The sequence below is a fragment of the Coturnix japonica genome, chromosome 5 (genome assembly GCF_054131305.1).
Source record: "Coturnix japonica strain WE chromosome 5, WE-NBRP24, whole genome shotgun sequence".
In the NCBI taxonomy this organism is placed as follows: domain Eukaryota; kingdom Metazoa; phylum Chordata; class Aves; order Galliformes; family Phasianidae; genus Coturnix; species Coturnix japonica.
This window is the reverse complement of record NC_140667.1, coordinates 22,827,816-22,852,816: the sequence shown is the minus strand read 5'-3', so window position 1 is coordinate 22,852,816 and position 25,001 is coordinate 22,827,816. Positions and strand designations below refer to the sequence as shown.

General features: G+C 46.9%; 3 protein-coding genes across 13 annotated transcripts in view; 2 read left to right on the top strand and 1 right to left on the bottom strand.

Annotated features, from left to right (window-relative positions):
• Positions 1-4,248, top strand: part of SLC39A13 (solute carrier family 39 member 13) — a 72,736-nt gene extending 68,488 nt beyond the window's left edge. For all 9 annotated transcript variants that reach the window (XM_085548839.1, XM_085548840.1, XM_085548841.1 and 6 more), the window contains 2 exons: positions 11-110; positions 1,512-4,248. In XM_085548839.1, the coding sequence (XP_085404965.1) occupies positions 11-110; positions 1,512-1,581 (170 nt within the window). In that variant the 3' untranslated portion in view covers positions 1,582-4,248. The remainder of the gene's footprint in view (positions 1-10; positions 111-1,511) is intronic.
• An 858-nt stretch (positions 4,249-5,106) lies between these two features.
• On the top strand, positions 5,107-17,077 carry LOC107314802 (transmembrane protein 178B-like). 3 transcript variants are annotated; one of them, XM_085548850.1, is made up of 4 exons: positions 5,107-5,320; positions 12,100-12,213; positions 13,328-13,465; positions 15,445-17,077. In XM_085548850.1, the coding sequence occupies exons 1-4, from the start codon at positions 5,305-5,307 to the stop codon at positions 15,687-15,689; spliced, it is 513 nt and encodes a 170-aa protein (XP_085404976.1). In that variant the 5' UTR covers positions 5,107-5,304; the 3' UTR covers positions 15,690-17,077. The 3 variants fall into 3 exon arrangements, with proteins under 3 accessions (XP_085404976.1, XP_015719958.1, XP_085404975.1); XM_015864472.3 differs by lacking the exon at positions 5,107-5,320 and adding an exon at positions 5,677-6,076; XM_085548849.1 differs by lacking the exon at positions 5,107-5,320 and adding an exon at positions 11,232-11,402.
• Positions 17,078-17,499: 422 nt separating this feature from the next.
• Positions 17,500-24,981, bottom strand: PSMC3 (proteasome 26S subunit, ATPase 3). The gene is made up of 12 exons (XM_015864465.3): positions 24,937-24,981; positions 24,765-24,845; positions 21,799-21,924; positions 20,435-20,539; positions 19,748-19,810; positions 19,184-19,321; positions 18,937-19,080; positions 18,565-18,713; positions 18,369-18,465; positions 18,075-18,220; positions 17,821-17,902; positions 17,500-17,717 (listed from the first exon to the last, which is right to left on the bottom strand). The coding sequence occupies exons 1-12, from the start codon at positions 24,961-24,963 to the stop codon at positions 17,607-17,609; spliced, it is 1,269 nt and encodes a 422-aa protein (XP_015719951.1). The 5' UTR covers positions 24,964-24,981; the 3' UTR covers positions 17,500-17,606.
• Between the last annotated feature and the right edge of the window lie 20 nt (positions 24,982-25,001).

Here is a 25,001-nt window from a genome sequence, read left to right as displayed (position 1 = left end):
ACTTGTGCAGGGGAAACTGTAGCCTGGATCCTCCCTTTCACTTCTGGAGGATTTCTGTATATTGCCTTGGTAAATGTTGTGCCTGATCTTCTGGAGGAAAAGAACCCGTGGTAAGTGCTTCTTCCTGTTGTACTGCAGCACTTCTGACTGCTGTGGAGCAGAGCTGTGATAGTTCCTATGCCTGTTCTGGGAATACATGAATGTCAGCTTCCTGAATCCCACTGACAAGGCTGCTTGTTGGCTGTTGAACTTGCAGGACTACAGAGACCCTATGAAACTTGAAACCCTTCCAATGGGTCAGTCCTAAAGACTGTGCTAGTGCAGTAATTAGTCCAGCCAGCTAAAGCAGAGTGCTGAGGAATATGTCCAGTAAGGTGACCCTTTTTCCAGTCTGTCTTCTCTTGGTATCTAGTAGCTTAGGGGCTGTAAGAACCAGGGCCCCATGTAGGCTTTTGTGTCTGATAACCACGCATGAACCTATCCTTCATGTGCTTCTTGCATTTCTTTTATACCTTGTGCATTACTCTGGGCTTTCTGCAATCTTGCATAGTTTGACTGCACTGCATGAAATGATGCTTCCTATTATTTGCTTTGTAGTCTCTTTCTTATTAATTTTGATTAGATGTCACTGTGTTGCTGTGTGACTAAACAGTAACTTTCCTTATCTACACTGTTATATATGTCCTAGTTCATGTGTTCTAGTGCGTGCAGCCTTTCTTCATTTGTATTATTCTAGTTTCTTGGAGACTGAGTGAGACTGTGGCAGCTGTACCACAGTAAATCTCCTCTCAGATCTCCTGGCAGAGCACTCCCCAAATGTTCCTGTGTACTTTAGCTGTAATGACAGGTTAACTTCAGTAGTTCGTATGAGAGACCTTCACTAATCTAATTCATTTTCACTGAAACAAATCAGGAAGTGCTCCAAAACATCGCTGCAGTTTCATCTGAGGAGGCAGGAACCTTTGGTAGAGCGATGTTAATTGCCAGCTGGAAGCTTTCTTTTGGGTTGGTTAACCTCTTGTCCTGGCACAGAAAATGGAGTGGGTAGTAGGTACATAGTCACTTTTTGCACCACCTTAAATTTATGCTTGATTAAGGAGTGGTAAAATTCATCAGCTTTTTCTTTTAAGTTGTGACTATTTGTTAAGTTGAATGAGGTCCCTAATCCATCTTTGGACGTGCTGCACAAGTGCTGGTTCTCTTGTGAGAAGAAGGGCAGGAATCTGCACTTATGTGGCTGACTGACTGAATCAGCTTAAATTGATTCTGAAACCCGAATCTGAACATTGCAGCTGAGGGATCAAATGTGTACCAGATTATAGACAAACTCTTAGTTTTGGGTGCTGGGAAGGAGTCTTCTCAGCTGTGCTAATGGGGTCACACAACTGCCATATTATTTTTATGATAGATTTGGAAGGGCACAGAACAAACCAGTCATGAGCCAGTAGACTGCTGCCTATTGAGACTAGTTGGTCTATATTGCCTCCTAATTCTGCTGTTTTTGTCCCCAGGAACTCCCTGCAGCAAGTTCTGCTCCTGTGTACAGGCATTACAGTCATGGTGCTACTTGCTCACAACTGACTGACTTCTGCACAGACCTCACGATGCCTCCCAGAGCTACCACAGAGACTCCGAGATGTTACAAAGCAATAAGGAACACTAATGTTACTTCCTATGTGTGTGCGTACAGATCTGGCTGCTAGTGTGAGAAGCAGGTGAGAGAGGAGGTCTGGGTGTGTAAGACCTGGCTCTCCCATCCCTGTTCTGCTAAAAGTCCCACGCGCTGGGGCTTCCATTATATTTTTAATGGAGCAAACGATACAGTGAGCAGAATGAACTGAACAGATGCTTCACTGAGAATGGATGATGTTTCATTTGGTTCATTCTGACAGAACTGCACCTCCCAAGGTCTTCTGTGAAAACAACAAAGGTGGTTCTTGCAGCTGATGAAGAACTTATCCTGCCACTCTAAGGGCTGGAGACAGAACAGGGATGGCAAAGCAACAGTAACCCAACAGCTTTAGCCATGGCTAACTCCTTACCACAAGGAGTTACGGTGCTAAGAAAATCTGCTTTTTAGGTAGGGAGGAGGGGCTCCTTGTCAACTTCTCTGGCTTTTCATTGTCATCACTAGTTTCTAAAGTAATATTGGCTTCTGCAGTCCCCTTTTGTACTTAGGTTGAAAACAAGACTAGAACTTGAGGCGTTTCAGGATAGGTCGCTACAATTAAATGGTTTAGCTTGGAGATAACTTGTCTCAGCCACTCCAACAGCCAGCACAGCCTGCTTTTTTTTCTGAAAAATGATCAGAAATGTTTCTTCTATTGCCGAACTATAAGCTCACCTACATCTGAAAATGATGCCATGTAGCTTCTGCTACTGGCTTTCCTCTCCTCATAACCACTATCTGAACATGGCTCTGAGCCTGCTCTCAAGACCCAATTCACCCACCGTTTGCCCCACACCGGTCTCAGAGTCCTCCTTAGATGGAATGGTTGCCATGTTATCTGGCATGCTACTGCAGTCCAGGACTGCCATGGTTAAGGCCTGTCTGGGCAGTTTGGACAACGACTGAACACAGTACAGCCTGGTCAACAGCATATATTCCAGGTTAGCTTTTCCTTTGTTCACTGTAGTATATTTAAGCGCGTGCTATAACCAAATAGTTGATTTCTGGGCTTTATACCTCATAGTGGAGTTAGTCTACTGGGGATGAACTGATAAGAAATAATACTGGTAGCTCTTTAAGGAAGGGCTACAGCAGCAGGGAGTACAGGAGAGAGGGTGAAATGGAAAGAGTGAAACTGCTGGTGGAAAGAATGGATCTGGAAAAGCTGTGTGGTAAGTAAGGAGAGAAAATGCAATAAGCATGCTTTGAAGTTTTTCTGCTGGTATGATGCTTGGGATAAAATTTCTGGCAGTTTTAGGCCAATAAAAATGAATGATATTTCTAGTGCTTTGCCTCTCAGGGCAAAGCTGGCAGGGCTGACCAGGCCCTCATTCCACGGGGATGCATGAGTACCACAGAGGTGTGCACAGCTGCCTTCTGCAGTGCTTATTCTCACTTAGTATTAATCTGTTTAGAAACTGGTCTGATTGAACTAGCAGAATTGTTGGACACGGAACAGGTTCCACAATATGAATTGCACCAATTCAGTTCTGTTTTTAAACAGCTTTTGTGAATCAGTACGACTCAAAGACTTGGTCTGCACAAAGCCTTATCGAGAGGGTTCATCCCTTGAGGGGGTCCTTTGGGTCAGAGCAGTGAGACAGGTGTGCTGCCCACAGTAGAAGCATTTACTTTCCTCAGAGGTTCCTGAACTGTAGTCAGTTATTTTCTTACGACAGCTCCTGTCCTACTTTCCAGAGGAAGCTGGAGAGCTTATGCTTGCAGCTCTCTCTGCCCAGGAGCTGCTGTCTAAAATTTTGTCAGCATTCCTTGCTCACAAAATAACTTGTTTCTCAAGGAGGGAGGCTTAGTGCAATTTTAATTTCTATTTTCTTTAAAAGTTGCTTTCCTTTGTCAGCTATCCCTCGGACATTCAGTTGCTTGAAGCCTGAATGTAGCATCCGCTTTTCCTGAGAGGAGGATTAATCTGATTGTTCTGCAGGAACTGGAGGACTATATTAATCCCCTAGTTCTGGTTCTGTAGTTTCCCCCAGTCTCCCTGGGGGCTGCAGCTAGCTGGACCATGTAAGTAATAGGGCTCTGGAGGAAGGGTTTGTAGAGAAAAATGTGGCTGTTGTTTCCCAAGATGTCTTTCTTAAAATTAGGATGGCATTTAAGTTGAAGGATTGCCAGGTGAGCGCCTGTGAGTTGGCGTTATTGCATCAGCACCGAGTCTTGCCAAGACTAAACCACAGTCAGGAATTCATGCTCAGCGTTCAGGAATGTCAAGTGGATGATGCTGAAGAAAGAATCTGTGAGTTGTTTTCCTTGGCTGCTGACAGAGGCCTGGAGAGTCTGCGGTTCTTGGGAAGACACCCTGTAGGAGGTAGCAGAGGGCTTATGGGAGGGGCTGCTTAGTTTTCCTCTATGTGCAATGTCAGCCCTGGGGCTAAGGGTGCAGAGCCTTGGGACAAAATGGAGCATCACTCCACCACGTTTGTCACTTTTGGAAATGCAGAGAGACTGGTATTTTCTAAGCTCTATTTTTTTTCAGCTGCTCTTATGCATTTTCCCCCTTCATCTGTATTGGTCTGCTCTGCATGGAGACAATAGAGATGAAATAAATGGTTTTCAACGTGGGTTTGTGTTTTTTGCTGAATTCAAATTACACATTCAGATTTCATTGGAATTGCAGAAGTGCATCTCTGGGTTAGCCTAAAGAAGACTGGACTGTTTTCTCCTCTGACTTTCACAACAGAAGGGAAGGTTTCTAACCCAGTTTGCTGCTCCTGCTGCCATGGCACTGAGTCAGGAGTGCAGTGGTCTGATTGGAATTCTTGATTGCCAGTCTCTGTCACCTGGAACGTATCACCTGGTGAGTTACTCCCCTTTGAGAGGAGAATTTGCATAGTAACTGAGTATCCAGAGAGTTCTGCAAGTGTGCTCTGTGTGATGGTGATAGCTAAAATCCACAAAGCCCACCTGTTAGTTGTGTTCTTCAGCTCTTGACACAGAGCTGGTTGCCCACCATCTGGGACAAAGACATTCACCACATGTAGGAAGAGCCTGGTGAGGAAAAAAGGGATTATCTTTACCCTTTGAAAGTGCAGGTTCAAAGTGTGTCTTATCCCACTCTTCATTTGAAAGATTTTCAGGCTATAAATGCTGCATGGTAATAATTGACTGTCAGCTGAAGAGCACTTTACGAAGAAGGAGAATGATAACCAGGGAGTTGGAAGAAAGTAAACACAAGTAAGTGATGGGGGGCATGACTTGGTGGTATAGGGGCTTTGGTTGTGCTGGTACTAACGGGCTTTTCTGTCCATCTCCACCATGCTGCCTTCTTTGGTTTCCTGTGGGTCTGTGCTGCGTGCTCCTTCTGCAGCCCTATCTCCCTCTGAAGGCAGAGCTGCCCAGGTGCCTCCATTCAGAGTGCCTTTTCCATAATAGCAACAGCTGGAACTTAGTAAGGGTGGTGATTTTGCTGGAGCCCCTTTGAAACCTGAGCCTGAGGAACTGGTGTAGGGTGATAGGCTGGAGCAGCGGGCCCAGGTGCACCTCATTAAGTTCAACAAATCCTTGCACCTGGGTTGAGGCAATCTGCACGAGTCGGGGCGTGAAAGGAGACAGCGCAGCCCTGCTGAGAAGGACTGGCAATACTGGAGGATGGCGGGGGGTCCCTTCCAGCTCCAACGATGCAGCGAGTCCGTGGTAACTGGGCCGTGGGTTTAGGGAACGTGGATATTGGGATGGTTCTGAATGTTTCCAGGGCAGCTTTGTTGGAAGATCCGCGTTGTTTAGGGCAGCGAGTGGCAGGCAGTGATTTCTCATTGTTGATGCGGAAGGCTTGGAATTTAGCTGGTGTATGTGTGAGAAGGACCCTTCAGAGAGCAGCCCTCAGACACCCTCCGTTTTGTCTGCCCGCACGGCTCGCTCCGGCCGTGAGTTGAGGTGAATGCAAGCCGGATCCCGCTCCGCCCCTCGTCTGTCCGGCCCGTAGCTCCGGCCCCGATTCCCTTCCGGGGGCGTCGCGGCGGGCGAGTCCCCCAGCCGGGCTCAGTTGAAGCGCCCGCCCCCGGCGCGGTAAGATGGCGGCCGCGGCTCAGGCGCTGAGCGGTGCGGGGCTGCTCCTGGCCGCCGCCGCCCTGGCGCTGCTGGCCGTGGCCATCGGCACCGACTCGTGGTACGAGACGGACGCTCGGCGGCACCGCGAGCGCTGCCGCGGCTTCGGCCACAAGCGCAGCGACCCGCCCGGCTCCATGTCGGCTCCCAGCTCGCACCTGCCGCTCCGCGCCCGGCCCCCTCGGGCCCTGCTGCCCGGCCGGCCCCCGGCTCCAGCCCCGGCCGCCGCCGCCGCCGCGTTGGATTCGCACTGCGGCCGCCGCTTCAACTCCACCGTGTCGGGGCTGTGGAGGCGCTGCCACCGCGCGGGCTACGAGCCGGACAGCGAGGAGCTCATCCGGAAAGGTAAAGGGGGAAAGGGGGGAGAGGCGGCCTCCATGGCGCCGCTGTCCTTGGTGCTGAGCGCTGCCGCGGCCCGCTCTGCGCCTCCACGCCCGCTCGAAATGCTGCAGTGCCGGGTGGGAACGCGGGCTCGGCAGCACCTTCCATTGGCCGGTACCGGGCCTGGGGCTCGGGCTGGAGCTTTATCCCAGCCCTGACGGCTTGTTTGTAGCTCCCTGTTGTGGAGCGGGGGTCTCTGCATCGCTGCAGTGGGTGGCTGACGGGCCTCCGTGGGGCGATGTTTGTGTGTGTGACACACAGGGCTCCAGGGGTGACGGGAGGGGAAACTGCGCATCTAGTGCTGGTGTGGTACAGCACAAAGCCAGGGGGTTCGTGGTGTGTGGATAAAATAACAGGGCTGGGTGGTACATGTAATATAGTGGGCTGGTTCGTAAGTCAATAAATGACATTTAAATCAGGCTTAGGATAAGAAATGCTGTACGTGATTGATGGCAAATAACAGGAGCTGCTGTTCCAGCAGGTACCTGCTAGCACAGCGAGAGTGGGAGTGGGGAGAAGTGCTTCCACTGAAGCACAAAATGGAAATGCTATCTTAAGAAAACATGAGCCGTTCTTCAGTGGCTTCCAACTGTGATGCCAACCCAGTGCAGCAGAGGAGGAATAGACTGGTACTGTGCAGTGCAGCTTGTCGCTGTCTGTTCGTTCCAGTGCACAGTGGTGACTTGTACTTTCAGAAACCCTATGGCAGGAATGTCCAACCTGCAGCCCAGTGCAGTTCATGATTCACCCCATCCACTGCCCTATGCCAAATGGAATGGCTTTGCCCTGCTGAGTGGCTCAGCACCAGGCACACAGCTGTCATTCAGCAGCCAGCAAACTTCAGTGTACTGGTAATCCTATCTGGGCTGAAGACAAGATATTTGGGCTCAGTGCAACGTGAAGCTGAAATTATGACTAATAATTTTATGCATTTTGATGCATTGGCTAAACATAGTTCTGTGAAAAGCAAAAAATACGCAGCCGTGCTTTGTGTGGTGATAAAGGAGTTTGAGAACAGGTTTTAAGATTGCAAAAAAAATTATACATTTTTTTTGTATGGTTGCAACTCCATTGTCAGTCAACTTAAATACACAACCTGCAAAATTCCAAATGGAGTCTATAGATTTGCAGTCAGACATTCAACTCCAAAATGTGATCATGCCTCTCTACTGGACTTCTTGTAGGCCTGACCTTAGCAGAGAGAAATACCCCTTGCATCAAAGTCAGACCTTATTCACGTCCTCACTCTTTGGTATTGTGTACCTTTGTAAACAGATGTTTTCAAGGACATAGGACAAATAGAATTTAATGAAAGATATTTTATTAGTACCTCGAGAACTCCTTAAGAATTGCAGCCTGATGCGTTCGTTTCACAGAAACAAGGTCATGTCCCACTAGCTTTACAGTTCTGTTGTTGTCCTTTTAGGTTCTCATAAAAAGTATTAAAAATTAAAATGCTTTGTTTGAAGTTAACTATGCCGTATATTTTATGAGGGCTGCTCCAGAAGTAACGCTTTCTATTTTATTTTGTTGGGCCACGACATCAGAGGTGCACGTTGGCAGCATGGCAGTAGAGACTGAGCCTTCCTGCCACTGTGATGTGCTGCTGTGTGGCAGATGGCATCAGGGGGCAGTCTGACATGGATGTGTGTATGGAGCAAAGGTGTGTCACTGGATTCCTCCACAAGGAAAACCTTTCACCCACTGACATTCATTGATGCTTGCTGAACGTTTCTGGAGACCAAGCAGTGGCTGTGAGCACTGTGAGGCGGTGGGTGGTGTGTTTCAGTGGTGCTGACAGCAACAGTGGGTCACATCTGCTGGTGCAGGTTTTTATGAGTGTGGCATGTGGGCTTTGGTTCATCACTGGTGAAAATGCTGAGCTAATGATGGTGACTATGTTACAAAACAGTTTTGTAACCGAGAATTTGCTCTATCAAACAGCATTACTGTGCTTGTTGTATCTGTTGTAATTTCCATGGAAGTAAGTAGCAGGCATTGCTTTTGGAGCAGCCTATGTATATGTGGCCCAGGCAAGCCGAAATGTAGTGTAAAAGACACCTGTGTAGTGCTGTGTGATTACCTGCTTCTTCTGTTGAATTTCCTAGCAGCAATTTTATGCATTTTCATTTTTATTTCCATGTCGATCTTGTTTCACTCAAGGGCGGCTTATTAATTTCATTCTCCTAATTGTCCCTGTAATGTAAAATGTTTTTCTGCTTCACAGCAAACCACCTGCTTTCAGCTCCCACTGGAATGAAGAAGGGCTGGGGAAGGGATGGATGGGAAGGAAACCGCTTTGGTTGGTCCTCAGTACTTTTGGTTTTGAGGGGTTTTCCCTACACTGCTGTGGTCAGACTGAAAGGGCAGAGGCTCTGCTCTGCATGGGTGGGGGCTGATCTGCCTTTAGGTCTGACGCGTTGAACTGGGAGGGCTTGGGAGACAAAAGGTTTTCCTTGTGCTTTCTTTTTTTCTTCTACTGTGCTAATAATGGACTCTCTCCCTGCAAACCTTACTTCCCTTGCATTCTTTGCCTGTGTTGCTACTCTAAAGACTTACACATAGAGGGGAAATTATTAATAATAGTTCTTGTAGAGTCAGGTCTTTAAATAGATATGACTCTCTTCTTTTCCCTCCCCCTGACCTGCTTTAGTAGCAGCCTTCCCTTCTGGCTGTCTTTCTCCTCTTGGGCAGCTGTGCTAAAACAGCCTTTTCCAGCATGTGGTCAGGTGTGGCTGTTGCTTTTAGCTCACCAGTGCTGCTACATCTGCACCTTCCAAACAAATGGGCTTTATCTCCGAGTGTGAGCTGAAGCTCTGTGCTCTGCACCTCCGGAGTCCTACTTTTGTTTGATTAGCTGTAAGTTCTCAGGCAGCTCTTTGGTGATGTGCGATGGCACCTTCTATTCCTGGAACTGGAGATTTTTGTAGGCTTTGCGTGGCAGGGATAAACAACGTTGTGAGAGTCCGGTGGTACTTTTGATGATGGTTTGTACTCTTCAGCATCTAATACTTCTGGAATAAGATTTCCTTTCTGGGTATCTCTTGAGTCTTGTGGGCAGGGAGATCCTGCAGGGGTTTGTTAGATGCTGCTCAGTGGTCTTGTCTGGTCAGTGAATAACTTCTGTTTGCGAGGTGCTGACAGTAGAAAATGATTGACCAGGACAGCTCTGTTTTGCATTACTCGGAGGGTTCATTTGAACACTGTGCGTTTTAACAACAGTAAATGGAAGGAATTTAAAGAAGAAAAAAAGAGGTTGGTCACTACTCATAAACTGAAGGGTTTATAGCTTCTTATAGCTGGTTCTTGGAAAGCTCTGGGATGGGACTGGTGTATCTCAAAGTGCTGGGCAGAGGTAACTTCTCTGTAGCACCGTGTAGCTGAAGGTAGGAACCAGGGGATGCTCTATTGGAGGAACATGGAAGCTTGTGGTAATGATGAGGCCCTTATAGGGAAGATGGCTTCATCCTGGTGTCTGTGCTTCCTGTCCTCCCAGCTGATGAGAAACTGGAGGAGTTAAAGGAATGACTGCTCCACTGAACATGTATTATAGTGGGATATGTAATGAACAAGCCATTCAGGTATGGCCATTGCTAAGTGCAGTCTGTTAGTAAACACAACTGCAGATTTGCCAGATCTCGAGACTGTTGGGTGATGGTATGGACAGGGATCCCAGCAGTTCGTTGCTTCTTGTATTTATTTTTTAATCAAGAAAACAGCACATACAGTACAACTTGCAGAATGTCCTTGTAGTGCCTCTAAGGAATGCTAGGATTAGGATGGCACACAACCTTTTTCTTCTAGGTATGCAGTCTAATGGAATCTTGTGAGCACAGGTTCCCTTATGTCTTGCATTTTCAACTTAGTTGTATGCCAAAAACCCAACATTCCTCTTAATTGTTGTCCTTGATCACCTCACTACGACATTCTATTCGAGCCCTTGCCTGAAGGTAAACTTCAATTTTGGCAGGCTTTCTTATTGCGCTCCTCAGAGTCTGTTACAGATGGGGTGGGAGAAATGGAGTTAGTTTGCTGGCAGGTTTCTGAATGGAGAGCAGGATGCTGTCCCTGTCTGATAGCCACTGATTTAAGGTATGTGAAGTTCTATGTTGAAGGACTAATGGCGATACCTTTGAATTGTGGCTTGATTTTGTGATAACTTTGAGATGGAAAAATGCACTGAATGCCGTCCATGGGGTATCTGTGTATGTATATCTGCTCTCTGTAAATTAGGTTTGAGCCTTACTCAGCAAAATGGAAGGATGAACTGGTCACAGGAGATGCAAAATTTGGCTACTGAGAATTGCCTGGATGTGTGCAATAATAGCGTGGGAGACAGCAGGTTATGCTGAGCTGAGAGACCACCCTCACTGCTCACCTGGTCCTAACTCTTACCTGCACGTTTCAGCTCTGACAAAGTTGGAAAAGGGCCCCCAGTGAGAGGCCACCTGACTCACATCAGAGCAGGACAAGTGAAGTGGGAATCTTAGAGGAAAAATGGTCTGTAGTGGCAGAACCAAGAGCTGTCACTAAGCCTGTAGATTAGAGGCCAGAGCTGAGCTTTGTGAGCAGTGTAAATCTGAGAATTCTCCAATGTCTGAGCTCTTCACTTTGCGACCCTGCTTTCTTAATGTAGGCTTATGTGCTGCCTCCGTAAAGTCAGCACTTGGAATTCTGGAGGAGGAAGAAAGTTTTTAAACCAGAGGCAGAATGAACTGTTATTTGAAAACCCCTGAATAAGCAAATTTGTGTAAGAAGGCAGTGAGGTTTTACTTTGTTCTCTGTTCATGTCAGCCATTGTAAGAACACAGACCATGGATTTTCCCAGGCAGTGGTGGTACAGCTGAAGGGTCAGCTTTCAATGCGTTGCTGCTCAGAGGGTTTGGGAAATCTAGCTTTGGTCTTTTGGGGGTGTGATCTTTATTTATCTGCTTGTTCCACTTCAAGTACTAAATGTCACTGTTCTTTTAGCATGGGGGATTTCAGGTCCACTTCCCACCTGGAGGCTCAGCTTGCTTACTGGGCGGTGTGTGTGTAACTCCCACTCTTCTGAAGCAGGAGCTTCCTCCTCGCAGGGCTCTGCAGGAATAGCTGGATACAGTCCCAGTGAGTGGTGGTAAAGAACAAAGTCCTATTTCCCATGGCTGAAGGAGCAGCTCAAAGCCAAGTTCTTCTCTCGGGCTTTCCAGCATCTTTTGTGAACCTGTGAGACTGCAGCTCCCTGTCAGAGACTGTCCACCAGCTTTGCTGGTCAGCTGCGCCTGAATGGTTTCTCTGCTCCAGAATTCAGGTAGAGGTGGTGATGACCTGTAACCACTGTTCAGGGGAGCTTTTTGTACTCTTTAGCTTTATTACCTTTCTGGCTGTTCCTTCCCTCCCTCACACCCCCAGTATCTTCACTGCTGTTGGTTGTTTTCTGAGGTAAAAAGCACTTTCAAGAGGAGAATGTCCATAGGTCCACATTTGTAGAAGGGATGCGCTTTTCTTCAGGCTATATTGACAAGCTGCAGGGTGCTGTTGTTCATTAGAAGTGCAAATGACTACTGTGGTGAATTCAGACTTTCCTCCCCCTCAGTTCACTTCCCAGCATTTATTCAAAAAGTTCAAAAAATGATTCAGCTCTGCATTCCTAAGAGACAGAGCAGCCGTGTCGGTGTTCTGACATGTTCCTCACTTCCCAGATATCCCAAAGATGTTGTACCACTTCCTCTAGGAAGCTTTTGGGTCCTCTGGTGGCTATAATTACTGTTCACCCTCAGGCTTTTCTTCTTGCAGCCCGCCTGTGTTAGCTGGGTTCCCCTTTTCCAGTTTTTCTTTGTAGCAAGGCTACCTCTGTTCCAGGTCCCCAGACTTTGAAGGAAGCTGTTCTTTTTGATGACATTTGCTCTGGTATTCCCTCTATGTGAGCTCTGCTGGGCCAGCCATCTCAGCAACAAGCTCAGGGCACGAGGGCTTTGCTCTGTTTCACACTGCTGTGTCTTTTACAGGAGTTATTCAGCGTTGCACTGCTGTGAAGTATCACTACACCTCCAGCTCTCTGCCACGCAACTTACCCGTCAACATCACCAACACCATCCGGCAGGATGAGTGGCACGCTCTCCGTAAGTAACACAGAGCAGAGTATGGGTCTGTTTGCATTGCTCGTTGCCTTGAATGTCTTACCATGGGGGGTGTTTAAACCAGATACCTGTCACTGGTCTCTAAGTATAACTGTGTTTGTTAGTGAGGATGGGAAAGCAGCCAAGAGTATAATTGGAAGAGACTGTAAGATTTGGAAGGGCTTATGCAGGGGAATTCAGGAATTCCAAACTGCATCGTGTGCTGTGAGTCGAAGCTGTATTCTGGATCTTGAGGGTAGACCAAGGCACTGTGACACTGTATGTCCTGAGCTTGTGGTTCTTCTGCATGCACACAGCTGACCTGATACAGCTCCCTGACAACCAGCTCTTCTAGGGAACACCTCCGTTTGTCCCAACCCACAGGCTGCCTGGTGCCACATCCTTTCCACACAGATGGCTGAGCTGTAGCCTGTCGATGACCATGATTTGGTCAGGCTTTTCTGCTCCCTGTATTCCTTTGGTTGTAGTGGCTCCCTTAATTCTCAATGGTCTCAGTTATGTGAGAGCAGTGCTGAGGAAATCTGCTATAGGCAGAATGAGGAGACAAGAACAGCACTTGTGTTACGGATCATGAGAGTGCTGTCCATATCATCAGCATTTATTTTTTTTTTTTTAAGAACTTGTTACTGTAATCCTTCCCTTGGTTACTGTATTGATCTTCTGCCTCCTGTCTTCCCACTGCTCCTGTCTTCACCTCAGACCACCTGCCCTCTGTATTTGCAGTGTGTTTTTTTTAATTCTATTTTCAGCACTCACCCCAAAATGCAGGAACCCCCCCACACCAGTTCTTGCAGCACTAGTTTGCAAACCATTGCAGCATTTGTATGTGCCCCTTCTGCCCAATGCTGTTTGGCTGCATTGTGTATTTTGAGCAGAATTGCTCTTGGTCAGCAAAGGAATGCCCTCTAGTTGCACAGTGCCCAGCTGAAGGGAGTCGGGTTGGTTGAGTGCCAATAGTTTCAGTGTGCTGTGCAAGCTGCCTATCAAGGAAGCTACGGGAGGAGCACATGCATGTAAGTAAAAATGTTTGCAACAGCAAGTCCTGTTTGGGTGCCACCATCTTTATTTTATTCTTGATTTTTGTTTTGTCTCCTAGATCTGCGGAGGATGACAGCTGGCTTCATTGGCATGGCAGTCTCCATCATCCTGTTTGGGTGGATCATCGGTGTGCTGGGGTGCTGCAAACAGCAGGAGCTCATGCAGTATGTGGCTGGACTGCTCTTCCTAATGGGAGGTGAGAGCCTATTACTTGTCTTTTGCTCCTGGTGCTGCTTCTGGCGCCTGGCAGGACCCATGCTTGCAAGTGGGTCAGAGGGTGGTCAGGCACTGGAATAGCCTGCCTGGGGAGGTGGTGGAGTCGCCATCCCTGGCAGTGTTCAAGAAGCACCTGGATAGGGAGCTAGGAGGCATGGTTTAGGGGTTTCCTGTAGGTATGGTAAAGGGAGGACGGTTGGACTAGATGATCTTATAGGTCCCTTCCAACCTTGTGGTTCTATGAGTCTATGATTCTTAGTGTCTGGGCAGCCCCTGCTATATTTGTGCATGGGCTTTCTGCTCCAGAAAGGCTGTGTGTGCCCACAGTCCTCTTGCCTGCTCTGTGTGCAGCCTGCTGCTCCTGTCAGGAAGGTTGTTTCATAGCTTTCTCTAGGGAATCTTAAAGAAAACAAATCCAAGTTCAGCACCTTCCTGCTGCTTAAAGATGCTCACATCTTTTGATAACAATGACTTCTGTACTTTTGCTTGTCCAGCTGAAAAACAAAGAGAGTTTGTTTCTTTACTTGAAAGGAGCATAGCAGCAAGAAATGCACCAAAAACTTCCTGAGATGTTGTGAGGATATGGATCCTTAAATTGCAAGCAGTAAATAGGCAACTTTTCAGTAGCTGCTCATCTTTTTCTTAATTGAAAGGCAGAGCTGCTAAGTAAGAGGTCAGGTGTCAGCATCTGTAATGAAGGCCAGCAAGGAACAAAATGGTCTAACAGCATTTCTGTCCATTAACGTGGTTTCTATCCATTGTGATGGTAGTTTGTTGCCATGTTGCAAATGGGAGGAATCTTCCCCTGCTGTACGAGAACCTTCTCCAGAAGCGTTCTGTGGAGATGCACAGGAAGCCAAGCTACTGCTGTGGTATGAAGCCAGTGAGGCTGAAGTTAGCCTTGCGCTGGCCTTGATCATTCTACATGTTGCTTAGCTGCATGTTCTTGTGCTTTTGTTTTTAACGTTTTAATGCACAGCACTGAGGGAATGAAGTGCAACAGGTAGACTGAGAACCCTGAGTGCTCTGCACTTAAGCCTTGCTGTGCTGGGCATGCTGTCAGCAGTAAGATGTCATTAGTATTTAGACCCAGAGCCAGAGAGAATAAAGTGCTTCCCCTGCCTTGGGAGTTATTTTCTCAGTTTGACAGGATCCTTTTTGTTACCATGGGTGCTTTGGAGAGCAGACATCAGCTTGGACGAGCTGTACTTAGGCTTGACCAGGATGAAAGAACTTTCTGCATAACTCTATAAAAGATGTGTTGGTTTTTTTCCCATTAATAATTAGACAAGATTCTTAGTGACTAAAAAGTGATCTGATGAATTTTAGCCCTGCCTCAGCTGTCTGATCTCCAGAACTGTTGCTTTTAACTTCCTGTGGTTTCACAGAGATGACAGACACTGCAGTTAGTTAATGCTGTAGCTGAACTTTAATGTACATTAAAAAAAGCACAAGGCAGAACCACTGAGGGAGTCTGATCCTCGCTGATATTCTGGAGCTTAGCAATGGAGAAGCGGTTGATAAAAGCCCCCAGCACTACAGCTGGCAGCAGTGTGGAAGTTCCCAGAGGAAAGCAAGCAGTGAGTGCTGCAAACTGGGCTTTAGCTGTTTACCTTCCACAGGAGGCGTTCGTCCCTGGAAATAAAGCCTTTGGAGAGCTGCTGCATAACGAACTATGAATGACTGAGATTTAAACAGCAACACAGGGAGCTAAGACAGTACAGGTTATTTGTGATGTGAGATATGCTCTACTTGTGTGTATTTGCCATTCTTTTTCCTTTCTTTTTCTGCCCTTTAAAAGTGATGGGCTGGATGTAAAAAGGTGTAATTTTTATTTTTGAAAACGTACAGCTTTAGAAATGCCTGGGCTGGAGGAGGGGAATGAAACAAATGGAAACAAAAACAAGCAGGGTCATTAACCTGAGGGCACTGTAGAACACTCTGGCTTTTCTCCTGCAGGTACCTGTTGCATCATCTCTCTCTGCACATGCGTAGCTGGGATCAATTTTGAGTTGTCACGCTACCCTCGCTACGTCTACGGGCTGCCAGAGGACATCAGTCATGGCTATGGCTGGTCCATGTTCTGTGCCTGGGGAGGCCTGGGCCTTACCCTGCTGGCTGGGTTCCTCTGCACTTTGGCCCCGTCCCTCAACACTTCGCGGGCATCCGTACAAAAACCCAGACAAGAGAACGGGGCTGTGTGACCTCGGCGGGGGTGAGGAGAGACTCTGGAAAGCGCAGCCTGGGCAGAGCTGTGGGTTAACACCAGAAGAGGCGGCGCGTCGGTGTGGGGAGCGGTGCCATAGCTGTGGGAATACCAGCCTGGGGGGATGCTGCTACAGCCTGCAGCCATGGACACGGACATTGCAAGTAACTCCAGGTTTGAATTATTGCCGATTTGCTCATTGATGGTTTAAGGGGGGACAGTTCTGAGTTCTGTTTTGTTTTTCTTCTGTTTACAAGGGATTAAGTCCGAGGCTGTGTCTTCTTTTGTGCTGTTTTTTGAACTGTACCTCCGTGGTCCTGTTACTGTCCAGTTGTAAGGGATGTTTACGCACCAACTCTATTGCTGCAGGTCTGTGTAATTCAGACCCAAACTAGGGCAAGAAGCTCTGTGAAGTTGGCTTGAACACTTTTGCAACAGACTTGCCATAATTTCCCAAAAGAACCGTGATCTAAAGCTGGGGTTTAGGCCAAAGAATTAGCCCATCATTAGTATTAATTTATCTAAAGCAGAAATCTGTGCTATTCTATGCTGTAGTATCAGCTTTTACTCACCACTAAAGCTATTATTTCCAAAAGGAGCCTGCTGTAACTGAGCAGCTAGACTGAAAAATCTTAGTGGCTTCAGGAAAAGGGGGGTAAGTTTTCCTCAGCTTCTTACACAGGTCAAGTTATTCACTGGGCTACCACCTTGTTTCAATGAAGAGATGTACACAACATGCAGCTTACTTATCCTACTGCAGGCCAGCATAAAGTATTATATAGTTAGAGCTGCTGGGATCAACCTTCATCGCCCAAACTTGTGAGTACAATTCCTGTTCTGTAAGAGATGAGTAATTCTCCCTGAGCTCAAACAGCAGGTACTGCTAATATTGCAGAATGTACAGCCCCCTCTAATATTAATGTCCAAAGGAACTGCAGTGTGTTTTCCTCAGGAACGTGTGGCTTCTGCTCACTTCACCACTCACCCCTTTCCAACGCCAAACACCCTGAGCACAGCACAGCAACAACACACGTGCTCTGCTGGAGCAAGTTCCCTCTCTAGAGTGAGCAGTAGGGATCTCGGAACCAGCGCAAGTACTATGGCTAACTCAGGAACACCCGCCAAAGTACTCTGGGTGCATTTTGCTTTCATCCATCTATTCGTTCTTCCCTCACATCCCCGCCCCTCTCCCAAGTGTGCAAAAACTGCACAGGCAAAGATGAGATGGCCAGCAGTTGGAGATGTTTACATTGTATTTCAAATACAATACAGTGGCATGTAAGATACTTAATGCTAAAGTCAGTGTATTTATGAAAAGTGTAATTTTTAAATGGAAGTTGTAATTCTCAACTGGCATTAAAAGTACAGAACGACTTGCTCAGTGGATGTAATTGTGACCTCTCTTTTTTCAGCTACTAGACTGTTCCACCACTGCACTCCCATCTATCAGCAATGCTGTTACAGCTTCCAGAGTTAAGCTTAAGGGAGAAAGTTACAGCATCATTCATGTGAGGGTCCTGTTCACCTCCCCATGGCAGAGCTGAGTGCTGAAAAGCTTTGTCCGGATTTTGAAAAGGTGTACAGCCCATTCGCTGACTGCACGCATAAAACCAGGGGCTGCTGGCCGAGCAGCAGAGCACAGAGTCCAAAGTACACTTACAGCAGTATTACCTGGTGGTCCTCCTGAAGTAGCAGAGCAGGATTTAATCCATAGGCAGCATGACAGGTGCTGAGGACAGGAGCTTCTTACCTTCCCTTCTGTCAATGTAGAGCCACTGAATGAGGGCAACAGCCCCAACACATCACCGTTTATAGAGGGGGAAAAAATGCTTTATTTTTTCCAGACAGAAAATAAGTGGTACAGTCCAGTCTAGTCCTGTCCTCTGCCACAGGCACTGCCTTGACTGGGCAGAGATCAGGCATAGTACTGCAGATTGGCTTTTTTCTTTGCTTGAACCTCTAGGATTCCTTCCATGTAATCCTCGTGGGTGAGCTCTGTAGCTCCGCGGCGGAGGGCAATCATCCCCTGCCCAACAAGACGTATTTTAGCAAGGTTTACGTTAATTAGCACCACTCTAGCTTTCTTACTTCCCTCCTATGAGTGCTGGATGCTCTAGAGGATTACTTACCGCTTCGACGCATACAGCCTTGCACTGGGCTCCATTGAAATCATCTGTGCAGCGAGCCAGTTCCTCGTAGTTCACATCAGGGCTGATTAGAGGGGGGAAAAAGAAGTCTGAGGACTTGCCAAACAAAAGCAGTGTACAGAGCTTCCTTAGCTCCCTTGGGTTTCTCCCCAGAGGAGGATACCTACCCCTCCACAGCCCTGAAATACCATCAGCATTAGTGACAAACACAGCCCCAGATCACACCTATCCCATACCTGACATTCATTTTGCGTGAGTGGATCTGCATAATTCTGGCTCTGGCCTCCTCATTAGGCATCGGGAACTCAATCTTGCGATCCAGTCGTCCAGAGCGGAGCAATGCTGGGTCCAAGATATCAACACGGTTGGTTGCAGCAATCACCTAAGTACAAGTATGGTTATCAGCCTGAGGCACCTGGAGGACAGGCCTCTCCTGTCCCCAAGGATCCACCAAGTTTCATCCCTGGACACTGTTTTACAGCCCCTAATAAAATGCCCTTGCCCTCAGCAGCACTCTGCTAGATCCCAACCTTGACTTGTGTATTGGGCTGGAAACCATCAAGTTGATTAAGCAGCTCCAGCATGGTCCTCTGCACTTCCCGATCACCAGCCTTTTCACTATCAAACCTGAGGAGAAAATGAGGGGAAAAAAGAAAGATCAGCTGGACTCCTTAGGCAGAGGAGACAGCTACACAGCTCCTAAGGGCTTCGCAGCATGTACCTCACCTTTTAGTGCCAATGGCATCCAGTTCATCAATAAAGATGATGGAAGGAGCTTTTTCCTTGGCTAGAGCAAATGCATCTCGTACCAGCTTGGCTCCATCACCGATGAACATCTGCACAAGTTGTGGCCCTGCCAGTTTCAGGAATGTAGCCTGGGAAGTGAAAGACAATCCTATGTCTAGTTTTGGTTATTTTTCAGTAGTGCCAAACCTGAATTCTACAGAAAAGCCTTAATTAAAACAACCAAGTAAACAAGAAAAGTCCCAACCCTCATAACACCAGCTTATAGGTAAACTCCCTTTCCCCTTGGAGATGTTGTCTCTCCTTCTCAGTTAGTGTTCTGCCACAGAGTAAGTATTCAAAGGTTCCTTTTACCTTGGTCTGGGCAGCACACGCTCGAGCTAGAAGCGTCTTCCCTGTTCCTGGAGGCCCATACATAAGGACTCCTTTGGGAGGCTGTATACCCAAGTTCTCAAATTTTTCCTTATGATTCATGGGCAGGACGATGGCCTCCACAAGCTACAGCAAAAGAAAAATGTTCACTCAAAACCAAACTTCACAAACCCAGGCTGCCCCGTTTAGGAAGTTCAAAGCCTGCTGTCCTCATTCACACTGGTATCACCTCTTGGATTTGTTTATCGAGCCCTCCAATGTCGCTGTACTGCTCTGTGGGTCTCTCATCCACTTCCATGGCTTTCACCCGTGAATCATATTCAGTAGGCAGAGTCTCCAAGATCAAGTAAGAGTCCTTGTTCACACCCTACAACACACGAGTTCTTTGCTTTTACCAGGCCCTTCAGATAGCAATCAAAGCACACATAATCAGAGGTGATCCACTAGACCTCCAGGATGCAGGTTTGACCAGCTCCAATACTAGCATTCATCAGATCACAACAGCTTGGCAAGGGGGACAACACAACAACTGGTCTGGCATATTTTAGAAGGAAGAGGCCCAATAAAACAGGTAGACAGCTAAATTCTGGGCACTTAACTGTCTGTAGAAATAGGCTCTCCAACATGACTTTTCTATACTACAAATATTATTGCAGCCAGTTATTCTAAATCCAAATTTTAGTACAAAAGCGATCTCAGCAAGACCTGAACCGATGGTGTCCCTTCTAAAGGAAAAGGCACGTGCAATTTTCTGGCCAACATCACAGCTAACAGTCACAACAACAACACTCACCACCAGATCTCCAGGCTTCAACTTCTCAGCATCAACCAACCCGATAACAGGCAGGAAGTATGTCTACAAGACAGGCATTACAGTAAGCAAAGCCATCTGTACTGGGACAAGGAACTTTACAGCACTCATAGAATCAAAGAACCTGTGAACCTGTGCTGGCTGTAACCAATGACTGCATTGTCTTTCAAGTATTCCTCAGTAATTTCCAGAATAAAATCCATGATTTTACCAGGCAGTGGCAGGCCTGTCAATACCAAGCCCTTCTTTGTCGCCCTTCCTGAGAATTAGGACAATACTTGGCAGCTTCTAGACAACTGGGACCTCTCCAGATTCCCAGCATCACTGAAAAAATACTCCTGAAGGTCTCCCAATGACATCAGCCAGCTCTCAGAGTACCCTGGGATGAATCCCGCTGGGCCCCATAGACTTATGTTCATTCAGTTGGAGCAGCAAATCCCAAAGTTCAGAGCTGCCTGGGAGCTGACCGTTCCCTTTAGTCACTGTCCCCCACCTCAGGGCTCTGGAGGCCCCAGTGCCCATCATAAGTGTTAAAGACAGAGGCAAAGATGGCATTAAACATCCCTGCTTTATTTACATCCCTATTGGTGAGGTGACCAACCTCACCAAGTAACAGACCAGTGTAACTTCTGGCTGCTCCTCACACCTAACTGGACACGTGGCCCTTACCTGCCGTGTAGAGGTCTTGATGACAGCACACTTGCCCTTTCTCTGGGAATCCAGGTCAATATTCGCTCCATCCTCCTCCTGGTCATTGGGGTCAACATCCAATAGCTGAAAACCAGAGTAAAAAATCTTCCCTATAATGTAACCAGACTAATGGTTTCTAAGTTACATGGAGTATGCAAAATGGAAACAGGAATTTTTATTTGCAGTAGAATCTTGAAAGCACTGAAGTACCTTATAAATATTTATCATTTCCTTTCCTCACGCAGCAGCACAGAAAAAGACACTATACAGCCCAGAACAAAGCAGCAGCTAAAGGCACCGATTGCTTTTCTCCTTACAGCAACTTACATTAAGATCTAAAACACTGATACCAACCAATCCTTGTTTTCCAAAGTTGAGAACTGCCTATGCTTTAAAAAAATAAAATAAAATCAGATAAATAGATTGATTCACAAAAACGACACCGTGTTACATCTGCACTTTCAGAAGATTTGCAAAGTTATCTCAGCTGACCTCTTAAAACAACCAGTGCAGGCAGGGACAAGAAGATGCTGTGAATAAAATCACAGAATGATAAAGGTTGGAGAAGACAGTAAGACCACCAAGTCCAACCGTCAGCCCGTCCTTACCATGTCCAGGAACAACATCCACACACTTGTTGAAAACCACCATGGATGGAGGCAGCCCATCTGGGTGCCTCACCATTCCTTCTGATAAGAAATTCTTCCTAACATCTAACCTGAACCTCCCCCGGCACAACTTGAGGCCGTTACCTCTTATCCTAAAATACCAGTGCAGTTAAGGGACAGAAGCTGCAACATGGCTGGCAAGTCCCTGAGTGTGCAGGGACTGCCACCTGATGTGTATTAGTTATGAAGAAAACCACCTGAAAATTTGTTAATTCCAGTCCATTCTCTTCTTTCTTTCTTTCTGTATAACTCTTAAAAATCTTTTTGATTAGTGTTTCTTAACTCCTGCTGTTTTAACTGCAGAACTCATCTTCTTGCAAAGCTGGCAATAGAGTACAGATTTACAAGTAGCAGACCCACTGCTTTCAATCACCCTGCTATATTTCATTTACTCAGGTCTACACTAAGTGGGGCTGTGTCACCTCCACTAGCTGTGTTACGTACAGAAGCCCAGTAGCTAATACCTCCCCAAGAAATGACCCAGACGTGAAGCAGGCAAGTGATATACAATGCCAGGTCATAAATAAAACCAGCAGAAAAACCCAGAAGTGACTTGACTTCAGGATCAGAAATAGTCTGTCAAACACCGTGTCTCCAATTACCAATGGGCTTCCTATCACTTTTCCTCCCTGACACAAATGTACACTTCTCTCTTTGCTCCAGAAAAGCACTCACCTCAATAACATTTGAGACCAGGTACGGCAGAGTTTTGTTCACTTTGATCTTCTCGCTGTTCTCTTTGATCTTATCTTTCATGGCCTGAAGCTCGTGGGTCACTCTCAGCACTTCGCTCTTCATGATCTGGAATCAGTATGCAGAAGAAAGAGGTAGAAATCACAACAGCATGGAAACATACAATGTATGTTATTCTGGGAGTACAATAATTGTAAAAATGTAAGGCAGGGGAGACAATGGAGCTAAAGAGTAATATAAAAATAGAAACAGTCATCAAATTAGCCTAAGTAATATCTACCATTCCTTTCTCCCCAGTGTCACTGGATACATTTACCCTGATCAACACATCAGCTCACAGGGTTGCAGTTTGGCTCAGCTCACAGCACAGGGGGACAAGCCTGTTCCTCGCCTTTAAGATTTCCTTCCTGAGGAATGTCCAGCCTTTCCGGACACCTCTGCCCTTCAGGACTGACTCCCAAGGGATTCTCCCAACCAGAATCCTAAAGAGTTTAACAACAGCCCTTTGGAAGTCCAAAGTAGCAGTTTTGGTGACCTCCCTCTTGAATTCTTCAAGAAAAGAACTCAACTGTATTGTGCTCACTATGCCCAGGACAGCTTCTGACCACACCTCCCACTGATCCTTCTCTATATGTATGTGAACAGCAGGTCTCACAGGGCACTTCCCTGGCAGGATTTCTTACCAGCTGTGTCAGGAAGGATCTTTTACACACTCCACGAACCTCCTAAACTGCTGCTGCTGGGCTGTATCCAATTTCCAGCAAGTACCAGGTAAGCTGAAGTCTTTTGCAAGAACAAGTGCCAGTGATTGTGTGACTTGTGCCAGCTGTCTCTGTAACAAGCTCCCATGGGACGTCAGCCTTGTTGCTCTTTCCCCTGATCCTCACCCACAGGGACCTGATCCTACTCCCAGTGTTAAGCTCTACAACACCAAAACACTCCCTAACATAAAAATCCACCCCACTGCACCTCCTTCTGTGCCTATCCCTCCTATAGAGCTCACAGCCCTCCACTGCAGCACTCCAGTCCCAAGAACGTTCCCACCATGTTTCACTGATGGTGACTAAGTTGTACTTTTCCTGTCGTGCAATGGCTTCTAGCTTCACTTGTTTGTTATCGATGCATGCACTGGTGTAGACGCACCTCAGCTGGGCTGCCAGTCTCACCCTAGCCCTGCCATGCTGCCCCTAGGCTCCTCTCTAGCAAGCCTGATTTTATCCCCTCTCCCCTTTAAAGCTAATTTAAAGCCCTCTCAGTGAGCCTCACTAACTACTGGGCTACGATCCTTTCCCCGCTTTAAGTCAAGTAGACCCTATCTGTTATCAGTAGGCCTTGTTCGAAATAAATTAACCTAAATCCCCTGATGGCACTGGCCTAGAAATATAGATAGATAGATAGATAGATAGATAGATAGATAGATAGATAGATAGATAGATACAGAGCTAAATAAACATGCACACACACACATCTATATGCATCCATTTGGAAATTATTTGTTGCTGAGATTAAAGAATTGTGTGCTGCAGTGGTCAGCAACACCCTGAACTGAAAGTATTACAGTGACACATCAAAACAACCAGAACATCAACAGGGAATGGCAGAATCAGGGCTTGTGTCCACTGAGCTCAGTGGGAAGCAGTGGGACTAGCAGCACCTTTGCAAGGGGATGCAGCATCACTGCTTCCAGTGGAACAAATAAAAATGCAGGTGCTGCCTTCGTCTACAAGACCATTCATATCAAGACCTACATATAAGAAACAAACACATCTCTTACTTCTGTAGAGAAAAACACTTCTTGTTCTCCATAAAAATCAAATCACCCAACTCTAGAGTAATATCCATTACTTATCTCCCAACAGTATGACAGCAAAGCAAAGTACAACTTGGGCTCATAGACCAACTTATGCTGAGGGGGTGGACCTCTGGGGGCCTCTACCTCTACCTGCTGAGAGCAGGGCCAGCTGCACTCATACCATATTGCTCAGGACTTTACCCAGCTGAATCTAGAAAGCTCCTAAGGACAGGACTGCACCATGGGCACTACAGCTCCTCTGCACAACCTGCTGCACTGTCCTCACTGCCCTCATAGGCAAAAGGCTCCTGGTGCCCCAAGAAACCTCTCATTTTTTTCAATTTATGACCTGCCATTTATGGCTCAGAGGACTTCAATATGATATAAAACCTTTCTAATAACAACAACAACAAAAAACACCAGGAAATTGAAACACAAACCAAAGTATGTTGGGCGCGTGGTAGATAACTTACATTTCTTACACCTCATCATCATGTCATTTTAACTTTACAGTGAATTTTTCTACTAACTAGAAGGAAAATCAAATAGAAGATAAAGTTCTGTAATCCCCAGCCAACAACAAATACATTTATATCCACAATTACCACACCTAACATGGGTGGTTCTCGGTGCTGTCTGAGAGGCAGCCACTCACTTTGTGCTCCTGCTCCCAGCTGCTGTCACAGCCTGCCAGCTCTGGGAGCCCCATGGGCAGCAAAACCACAAGGTCTCTGAGCTGTCTGCACCTGAACTGGCTGACGGGGGTCTATGTAATGGAAAATCCATCCTTCTCTATGAACTGTTTCAAACTCTTGATGTTAAGCACAATATTGTACTGTAACACAATTATTAACTGGACAAAACTATTGCAAGAATTGAGAAAGAATCTGTTATATAAAAAGGAAAAAATATATAGAAATTTAATTCTAATGGTCTTGGAAGCATTCGAGGAATGTTTCCAAGCCTGCATGAAGGGAGCGTGCCCAAAAATATTTCTGCTACTTTGAGTATGATGCTCTTACTATCAAATGGAAAAAGCTGCTTACGCTTAATACATTCTACAGCTTAAAAATAAGATGAATTTATCTATATTATCCTGGGACAGGCCTAGGCCTTGTCCTGTTTAACTCCCGGGCCCCGGGCCCAGCCGCTTTACCTTGATCTCGCTGTCGAGCAGGCGGGTGCGCTGCACGATCTCCTCCGTAGACATCTTCAGCACCTCTTCTCCCACGCCATCCTGCAGGGCACAACGGCACGGTCAGCCCCGATCCCCGGCCCGGCCCCTCGCCCCCCCAGCCCGGCCCGGCCCGGCCCGGCCCGGCCCGCACCTCCGACTCATCCCACACGGACGCCATCTTTCCCTCAGTGAGAGTGCAGCACACGGCAGATTCCT